Below are 10,560 nucleotides of genomic sequence, written 5' to 3'. Positions count from 1 at the left end.
CGGAAGATTCATTCATTATTTGCAGAACTGTAACAACTTCAGAGCATCAAAGACGTTTGTTTACTTTTATGGTATATAATTAATATTAAGTATGGAATATATATAAATGAAGTAATACTTGTTTGTACATTAAAACAGAATATATGAATAAAACAATTTTGAAATTGGTATTTTGCTTTACCATGTTTATTAAAATAAAATTGAAATAGTGACTCCTTGGATGTTGAAGCTTTGTCTATTTCTTCTATATCTGTATCTGACACTGTTAATTTTGTTTATAATTCTGCGCTGTGTGGCTACTGGCCATTTTGCTATTATATTAACCATAACTTAAAAAATTGTTTATATCAAAGTCCGGTAATGTATGTTTAGTTGGAGCTTTATTTGATTTTCGATCTGCTTGTAGCTTGTAAAAAATCAAAGTTAAATATTATTTCAGATATCATAATAAGATTCCTGGAAGTAAAATACAAATATTTTAATTTTTCGTGCTTTTCATATAATTATATGTATTATTATGAATCATCACTACATAGTATAAAACAAAGTCGCCTTTTCTGTCCCTATATCCCTATGTGCGCTTAAATCTTTAAAACTACGCAACGGATTTTGATGCGGTAATAGATAGAGTGATTCAAGAGGAAGGTTTATATGTATAATACATGCATAATATACTAAGGCAACATTGCTAATTTTAGAGGTTTCTGACGTGATGTCGTAAATTAACCTATTTTTTAGGCTTATTTAGCAATTAGCAAAAACGCTGCCTAACCCTACGAGTTAGATCAAATTAATGTACTACAGTATTGTACACCATAAAAAGGTCTACAAAAAAGTCCGCGATGGTATATGTTTATCTTTTAGGGATAACCCACATTAACCATTTTTATTGTTTACTTTTTACGTGAGAAAATGGCTTATTTACGAAGCTATTTTAAGCAATACGGCATTAATCCTTATCGAATTAAGTACCTTAAATACAGTGTGCAATTAATATAGATCAATATGGTTCCTTACAGCATGTAAATTAAACAAATATTTTCGGAGATATTACAAATTTAAAATTTGCGTTTAAAAATGTGTAATGTAATAAAAATTGTATGAATTTAGATATTCCAAAGATAGCAGGAAATCTTCATAGTAAGTATAGGGGAAGAGGAATTGTTTTACTCCAAATTTAATGCGTGCAGGCCAAGGGCAGTAATGAATGAACCAAAAATACTGGATCGATTTTAATCATGTTTTCATTGAGTGACATAGGCATATATATTTTATGCCCGTGCAAAGTCGGAGCGGGCCGCTATGTTTTTATATACAACGTTCATATTTTTTCTGTAGTGTATTTAATTTAGTATCAGCATTGCACCCGTGCGAAGCCGGGGCGGGTCGCTAGTTAATAGATATAAAACACATATTTATCATTCAAAGACATCTTTATAGTAATAATTAAATTACAAGGAAAAACAGGGTTATTTTCTCGAAGTCAAAACATATGTCATTCATAATCCCGCCAATTTCTCCGACGTACGCTAAAATTTGTTGGCTAGATTCGCGGCTCCTGGAACTGCGTTCTGTTCGTCCCCAAGCGCTGAAAGTCATTGTGGCGAACACTCGAACTAAGCAAAGTTTATATCCTTTAATCTTTTGATTTGTCTGATTTCTGCCAATTCTATTAAATATTGTTTTGTCTACAGAATTTATATTTTTTTTTGACAAGTAATTAAATCCAATTTGCAAAATTAAAGTAAAAATGGAATAGATACGCACCTGGATAGAATTTACTGTTAAATATATAATTTATATCGATAGAAGAGCAAATCCCTAGTATGTAGAAAAGAACAACAATTAGTAGAGATAGCTGTAGTTTGGTAAATAAAGTTTCTCTTTTGTTCCAAAGCCATAAGTGTTCTTATTAACTCCGTTCCGTCCCGAATCATAAGTTATTCGTAACATTTACCTATTTATTACCCCTATTTATGTTAGCATTTGAAGATTATACGGATGCAAAAACCATTTTCGGTATCAAAATAATTCTGGGGTCGAAATTAAAACCGAAGTGATCTATGCCCAAAATAACCAAAAAAAAACAACCATCAACGAATTTCTGTTAAAAGTCATAGCAAAGTTAGACAAATAGAAAAAATTAAATTTGGAATGCTAATGGAATCACGCTATAAAGCTGCGTACAAATATTCCAGGAATTGTAAAAAAATTAAATAATTGGGTGGATGCGCTTATGGCGACCACCCATGCATATATGGTTGCATAAATAAATGTTAGGGTAGTTGACTTGAAATATAAAATTGAATGAACGCTCCGGCGCATGCTCGTGCTAAAGCCACCCGATTAGAAAAATCCCGCTACCTTGATTAATTCTGTATTGTGATTGTAACCGAGTTCTTTGTAAAATATAAATACAGAGCGACTTAGTTGAAGTATTTTAATTTCCCAGTCACCTTCAATAAATCGGTTCTAACTATATATTTGCCTAATATCTGAAACCGACTTGACAAAAGAATCTTTTTATAAAATTTAGAAGATATAATTTTTATCATTCTATACATCCAGCTAACACTGCAAGAAGAGGAAATGCAACAATAGTAAAAAAGGACATTTGCCACTATCAAAAATCGGCCATCAGTTTAGCAGAAAATCAGATACCAACAGTAACTATTAAACTAAACAAACAATTTATTGCCGGCCAAGATGGAATCAAAAGAATGAAAATTATTCGAATGTTCTAAATAACCTAGGATAAAAAATTGCATTGGTGATTTAAATGCAAAAAAATAGAAGATAGTGAGCTAAAATGGCGAAAACTAAAAGCAACCATCTTCATAAATCAGCTGCTGAGACCTACGCTGATATCATACACTGATGGTTCTGACACTGAGTGAAAATATAACAAGAAAAAAACAAAACCCAACGTTAACAAACAAGAGAACAGACTGGGAAAGATTTTCTGAAGAATTGAACAATCGAATTCAACTAAATGTGCCCCTCGAGAAGAATTGAAATCCTTAAGAAATCAAAGAAATGGTAGCTGAAAAAAAAAAACAAAATAAAACACCTCAATATAAAATATTTTAAACAACATAATCCAAAGGTTGAAAAAAGAAACAATGAAAGTTAAAAACAAATCCATAAATCTGCGAAATATAACAGATGACAAGCAAACAGATGATTTGCTTGAAAAGTTATCAAACACCTAAAACGATCATGTCTGTACAGTCCACCTATAAGAGATCTACATGAAAATTGACCTCGCAATAATCAACAAAAGAGCAAGCATTTGCTGGCCATCTAGAAAAAAAATTCAAACATAAATGACACCGAGTATAACTTTCCGGAGATAGAATGTGAAAATGCGACTATTCAATTAGTTACGTCGATAGAAGCACATTATCACATTTGACAACGAAATCACCAGGCTAGGCTTAATAACAGGATAGTTGCTGCAAAAACTACCAAGAAAGGCAATTATAAAACTCGCCATCTTGATCAATGCAGCATTTCGAAAATGGCTGAAATGAAATAAAAACCTATAGACCTATCTCACTGCTACAAGTGATATTGATGATATTTGAAAAACTGTTGAAAAGAATAAAACGGATTATAAAGAGAAAACTCTAATACCTCACACAGTTTGGGTTTATTCGCAAACATAGAATTGATCAGTCGCATAGAATAACAAATATAACTCGAAAAGCGTATAGAGATAAAAAGGTATGTTCAGCTATATTCTTAGATGTAGCACAAGCCTTCGTTAAGGTATAGCATGACAGCCTTGTTCATAAGCTATAGAAATGTTACTGAAACAACAGACTGAACTATAAAAATATTACATTACAGCCCGAATAATTTGAAACAAAGAAGTATATTGAGGCGAATTCTTTACCTACTTTACACATGTGATATACCACAATGGCTACATTTGTTGATGATGCTGCGACTGTTGCTGTCAGAGACAACAGGCAAGTTACAATAAAAAATAATTTGATCTAAAGCTAGAAAATATTTAACGAAAGTAAATCTGTGCATGTGCAGTTCTCATATAATCAGAGCACACAAGCACCAATAACAATAAACATAATTAATAACCATAATTCCATATAGTAACAGCGCTACCTTGAAACGAATTTTGCAAAAACTTCACTGGAAAGAACTGGAGTTAAAATATAGGAAATGGAAGAAATTCACAATTACTTCTTCATTATTATCTTATTTTCATGTCAATATTGAATCTTCAATGATTTATTGTATCTTTGATAGGTGATCTTAACTTATATGTCTTAACGAATGATCATTACAACTGGCAACATAAACAATAGAGATAGTAAGAACTAATTTGCAAAATGAATAAACCTACCCTTATTATCAATATTTATTTCATGTCATTCCAGTTTTGATGATAATAAATTATGCATATGTTTCAGAAAGACAACTAAATATTTAACCAGCATTCCACATCTTGTTACATTAAAAATCATATATACATCAACTACATTATACAAATATCTCCGAACATATACTATAACAAATACTTTGCAGTGCTAAACCTTTAGTATAGCAAAGTAATGTTTGAGAATCTAAATTTTTATTTGTACACACTCAAAAAAATTTATAACATAAGAAGTCATTTGAAAAAAAAAACTAGAAACTGCGCCCTTCTCAAAGAGCCTTAACTATTCAATTTTAATCAGTCTTAAGTCTTTTCACTGAAACCAGCTGCTCACTTCCTTGAGAATTAGAGTCATCTGAGAAAGTCATGTGTGTCGATGAGAAATCTGTGGGTCCTTGAGAATCACTTACAGTAGAAAAACCTGAAATACAAAGTGAGAATAAATAAAAATGAAGAAATGAATTCTATCATATCACTGACAGGTATTGGAATCCTCTGCTAAACTAAAATTAGAATTGGAATTAGATGTATCTAAAACGGGAGCTGTTAAGCCTTTCCTCCCAAAATTCTCTTTGTTTTCTCTATGTTTTATTTTCTTCGTTTCACTACTTGTTACCGGTACCCACTTATAAATCTTCATAGTTGTATCGCCTATAGTAACCCATTTTTTCTCCCTAAAATATAATTCCGTCAACAATTTATAAAAGATGAAAATATAGATCAGTGCCTCCTTACCAGTGTCTCACCCTGTCAATAACGTTCATAACCTTTTTAATATCATCTTTGGCACGGCTCCGTGTCTCTGCTCTAATCGACCGGGACATCATGAAGTATTTTTCACGAAATAATATCTAACTTGATAAATTTTATTTCAAAAATACACAACCTTTAAGACATAAACAGAACTACTTCACTCACCATTTTTTAATGGTAGTGTCTAATGCTTAAATCAAACTTCAAATTTTATAAATACCTAAGCGATAGTGTACATATAATATATATGGATGTATAACTTTAGCAGTTTAAAAATCATTAGTTTTTTTAAATCTTTTTAGAATCATTCTTAACAATAAAGGATAAAGTAAAGGTTATAATAAAAATGGAGTAGCTTTAACCACTCTAACTAACTACAGGTTAATTATCTGAAGTACCAACTTAAAATACTAGACTCTGTCATCCTGACAGTTTATTTGTATAAAAAGTAGAAAAATTTTGTCAGCTGTTTGCTTGTTGAAGAAGTAAAATTAGCAACGAATTGTAATTATTTGAATTGAAAAAAGTCGCATCGTCCAAAAAAGACCTAACGGGGAATGTAATAATACTAATCAAAAGGGTATGTTTTCAAAACAGTATTATCTTATTTTTTCTACCATGTTGGTAAAAATGTAATCTGTCCAGTGTTGTTTGAAATTTGTAAAGGAAAATTTTTAATTATTTTTTGTCTTAAAATTGTGAATGTTAAGTAACGATATAACTGGTTGTTATTTGGAAAAGTGACTGACGTACCCGATTTTACGGGATTTGATTTTTCTCGTCGACCGGCCCTGTTTTAACTCTGATTTACGAAGCATGGCGGATCTCGCTGAGATGCGTGCAAGTATTAATTCAATCAAAAGGGTAGATCCATATGTTAAAGATATTTTATTAACGGCAACTCAGGCCGCACTGTACGAATTTATTATTAGCAAAAGCCGATGGGTTAAAACGGATAAGGAAGGTGCTCTGTTTCTCTATAGCAGAAACGGCGAGCCCTATCACAGTATTATGATTTTGAATAGGTTAAACAAGGAGAATTTTATCGAACCGATTATACGGGATTTTGACTATCAGATGCAATTGCCTTTTTTATTGTATAGAAATTACAAGTCTAGAATATATGGCATATGGTTTTTTAACAGAGACGACTGCATTCAAGCTACTGAACTTATTAAGTCTTTGATGGAGAAAGACAGTCTTGAGGAAAGGTTTAGTCGCGGTTTGGACAGGCGACAAAATGGGGTAAGTGGTTTAATATGAATTATATTGGTATGAAATATTTATTAATAAAAATACATCACGTATGCTGTTGACATTGTGACTCTTGATAATAAAAACAATATTCATTAGTTTGTATCTCTTTATCACTAACCAAGCTACATTATAGGGTAATGACATATTCAGCATGCTCTCTAAGGCCCAGGAGGATTTCAATAGAACCCCAACTAAGCAGGAATCAATACCACCAGCATTCTCTTCTACCCCTAGAGTGCCAGACGGTACCTCTAAAAGTGTCATGGATTTCTTTGCAAAAGCAAGTAGCAGCAACAACACGCAGAAGACACCAGCCAGTGGAGACCATGTCCTACACAGGTTAATGTCTAATCCAGTACACAGTGTCGAGCATATTGAGAAACAGCAAAGGTGTATAACACCACAGGATCAAGTAACCTTCCGGTCAGAAACAGGTGGCCCTGATAGAAGGAGTGTTCCTATTAATCTACCCGGTACTAGTGGAGTTCATAGGAAAATGGATACATTTGAGGTAAGCCATTCTATTTGTTTGTGATCGGTTGGGAAAAATTCTGGATTTGTATAAAATTATTTTCATGACTAAAGTTTATTAGGAAATGACAATATCTTTCTAGCAGTCTTATAGTGATATTTTATATCGGTGCTTTTGTCGTTTTAATTTCGATAGCCATGATTATGGAGTAACATAGAGGCAACTCACTAACCCACTCTTTAGAATTTTAGCTGAATATCAATATTTCAAATGGAATCATATTGGTTTCAGTTCCTCAAGGTACAGGATACTTCTTGTGTTTTATGGATACAACTTAATTAATTCAAGCGAGCAAGTCAGTTAATCAAACGCCTCGAAGGGGTGATGGTGGTGCTGTTTGGACCATGCGATTTGCAAGGTCGTCTCTAGAGTCAAATATTTTACTTCATGTTTGTAGTGTATATAGTCCTCATTATTCATTCTGGTCGAATAACAAAATCAAATATACGTAGTCTATTCAAAATAATAGTGAACTCACGTCATTATGATATTCTGCATGCTCTCTAAAGCTCAGGAGGATTTCAATAGAACTAGAATAAAATGAGAAGGAAAATATTGTTTTATGTTAAAATGGATTTGCAAATTGGGATAGGCAATACTTTAAACATCTTGATCATGTATGTTCACTGCTTCTTTAGATTGATTATATGATATTTATTTAAGTTTTATCTCACTATATTTTCAAAAGTGACTATAATGTTTAAAAAATAAAATAAACACTTTTAATTCGAAATTATCTTGTTTTAGGCGAACGGCATCGGTATGTCGAGTGTTTCCCCGCCGAAGCCGAGTATGGCTACATCACCATTGGCTTACTTGATGCATCCGCAGTCGCTGACCGCCAACGACGAGAGCATGGGCGAGGCTTTGGGTTCGTCTTCCTTCGCGCAGCTCCTCGAGAACGCGCAAAAGCCACTGCTGATGACGCCGATGATGTTCACGGCACCCAACACCAGCGCAGCCACCGCCTCCGCCCCCAACGGCACCGCCGCCGAGAAATCGAACGAACCCCAGACCGAACCGCTGGAGATGCTCACCGAGAAACAGCTGGCGCAGGCCCTGATACATTTGCTCAAGAACAACAAAGAATTCATTCGGCAGATACACCAGGCGTACACCAATTCAATCCTGGAGAAGGTGGACAAACCAAAGGACGGCGCAGTCTAGTTTCGGCCAGGCCTACCTGTAAGACTACTATTTATTTATTTCTTTATGACGCCCAGTTCTGGACCCCCCATTCGACTATCCAGAATTAAAATACTTGATTTTTGCAACATTGGCTCTGTAGCAAGTCAATTTGTGATATATAGATAGGATAGGTTTAAAACCCACCAATATGTTATATATATATTTAGTCTTATTGGACTAAAGCCGTTGAAGCTTGAAGGAAAACAATGAAAATATTGTGTTTTTAACTAACTGCCCAGGCCAACTATGACTGCAACTCCTTTTGTCCCAGTGTTATCGATCGTTTTCTATTTCGAAATGTTCTATGCACACTTGCAAAATATTCTCTGACTGTTTTACTCCGTACACAAAACTATTTCAGTAAGTGATTGCTGGGAAGCCTGGCTATATATAGTTGGGAGCTATAGCGTCTAGGTAATTATTATCTCTTTTTAAGTTCCATTTATTTTTAGAACCACTTTGAATTATCCGTATCGATTTTTGACTATTACTATTACTATTGCAACTGTATTAGTGTAAAATTATAGGAGACTGGCTGTGATTTCGAGGAGTATCTCCTAGTTATATATAATCAGGTGTTTTAATCTGAAAATGTAATTAAAAACAACCCCCTCCCCCCTAAATTTATCGGACCGTCGGTTTGTGTACCAGTTATCTATACGCATTTGCCGACATTTATGTCCTTTTATTATTGTTTGAAATGATCGATTCAGATATTGTTTTAACTATGTTTTACCAACCATGAGATTAAAGGTCTTTTCAACACACAAATATACGTCTTTCATTTCGCCTTAACCCACCGGTTTTCCGTAAGATTTTTTTAAGGGAAACACTAATACTTCAACGTCCTATACTGCCAGACTGTTGGTATGGTACCAACCCATCCCTAGAACCCTTTATATGCACAGGCGACTTTCAACTATACGGAGCACGGACAAAATAATATACCTGACATTCACAATATTTATTTATTAATATAAAGTACCCCATAAAGGTTTAATTATGTTGAGGCCTGGCGATTGTACTAGACTATGAAGATTTTTGATGATATTTTGATGCCCCTCAAACAGAGATTTACCCTTTTGACTGTAACTATGGGTATCTCTATTAATTTGGATTATAGTATTTTTTGTTTTGAGTCAAATAGCAATATACCAGGTGTATCGAAAAGGCATTACCGGTTTTATTTTCGAAAAAAAAACTACATGATTTTCAAAAAAATAGAAAAATGTATTTATTCAATGTATTGGCCATTTGATTCTGTACATCTTGCCCATCTTTCGGGCAATTTGTGGATGCCATTCGAAAGAAACTGTTTGTCCTTTGAGCAAAACCATTCATCGAGCCATTCATTTTCTAACTTTTGAATCAAAGACATTGTCTTGTGACAAAAACGATTTGGCCTTGGAGCCGATGGACCGGCTTGGCCAGATGATAACCGTTATTTTTTACGCTTTTTTCAAAATAAATGCATTTTTCATCACCCGTCAGTGTTCGATGCAGAAATGACTTCCGATCATATCTTTGAAGCAGTATTTCACAGACGATTTCACAGAATTTTCCACTTGACTGTCATTCAATTGATGTGGCACCCATCTTCCCATGTTTGAATTTGTTTGGATTTTCCCCTTTGCTTGCAATCGCTCATCACATTTAACGCTCCGTATACTTGTTTTTGAGTTTGGATTGGGTCTTTTAAGGTTAGAGCATGTTCACTGTAATACCAGCAAAATTTTGAATAAGTAAGAAAAGTAAACACATTGCAGACTTAAGCCTAACGACATCTGCTAGAAAAAATGGTAATGACGTTCCGATACGCTTGGTACAATCATAACGAAACCTCTCGACGCTAGAACGTAGGAAGCAAACAATCCGGATCATGGGCTTTTTTGGGGTTCTCCAAAGCCCGACATCGCCCGTCTGTAGGAAACAATGTAAAGGATGATTCATCGGAGCATACCACATTCTTCCAGGTTTTATGATCATTGCGCCATTTCTTTCGCAGTCTACCGTTTTAAAGGGTTCCCCAGTTGCAGTATTTCCAGACGGTCAGGTTTGTGGAGCTTCCGCTGTATTGTTGTCGAACCAGCATTACTCAGGTGAGTGTTGAGTTCTGCCGCGGTAGTTTGATGTTGTCTGGCCACAATCTTTTGTAATGTTCGTGGATCTCTGTCAGTTAACTATAACCACTTTTCACTGATGATGTCTTACCATATTTTGTGTATGCTGTCATTACCATGTCGCTCGTGAGATGTTAAACAATTCTTCGACATAGACACGCCAGCTAATCGAGCACCAACGATTTGCTTTCTCGCAGACAAAGTTCACACTATTTCGCGTCTTTTTCTTCCCGGTTATAAAAGTTAAAATGATTTTACTTACTATTAAAATTATTAACTGCAAAGATTAGATAGCTATAAACGTAAGT

General features: G+C 34.2%; 2 protein-coding genes across 2 annotated transcripts; one reads left to right on the top strand and one right to left on the bottom strand.

The window, feature by feature from the left end:
* Positions 1 to 4,370: 4,370 nt before the first annotated feature.
* Positions 4,371 to 5,350, bottom strand: BCL7-like (chromatin remodeling complex subunit BCL7B-like protein). Its single transcript, XM_076410704.1, has 3 exons — positions 5,138 to 5,350; positions 4,883 to 5,076; positions 4,371 to 4,823 (listed from the first exon to the last, which is right to left on the bottom strand). The coding sequence occupies exons 1-3, from the start codon at positions 5,227 to 5,229 to the stop codon at positions 4,696 to 4,698; spliced, it is 414 nt and encodes a 137-aa protein (XP_076266819.1). The 5' UTR covers positions 5,230 to 5,350; the 3' UTR covers positions 4,371 to 4,695.
* A 423-nt stretch (positions 5,351 to 5,773) lies between these two features.
* Positions 5,774 to 8,903, top strand: DCP1 (decapping mRNA 1). The gene is made up of 3 exons (XM_076410683.1): positions 5,774 to 6,400; positions 6,546 to 6,923; positions 7,692 to 8,903. Exons 1-3 carry the CDS (start codon positions 5,972 to 5,974, stop codon positions 8,109 to 8,111), a joined length of 1,227 nt encoding a protein of 408 aa, XP_076266798.1. The 5' UTR covers positions 5,774 to 5,971; the 3' UTR covers positions 8,112 to 8,903.
* The last annotated feature ends 1,657 nt before the right edge of the window (positions 8,904 to 10,560 follow it).

This window comes from Rhynchophorus ferrugineus, unplaced genomic scaffold, assembly GCF_030347505.1.
Source record: "Rhynchophorus ferrugineus isolate W39M unplaced genomic scaffold, kcgeb_rfMv2 rfM7, whole genome shotgun sequence".
NCBI lineage: Eukaryota > Metazoa > Arthropoda > Insecta > Coleoptera > Curculionidae > Rhynchophorus > Rhynchophorus ferrugineus.
Note: the sequence above shows the minus strand (reverse complement) of the source record. Positions and strands in the feature narration are given on the sequence as shown.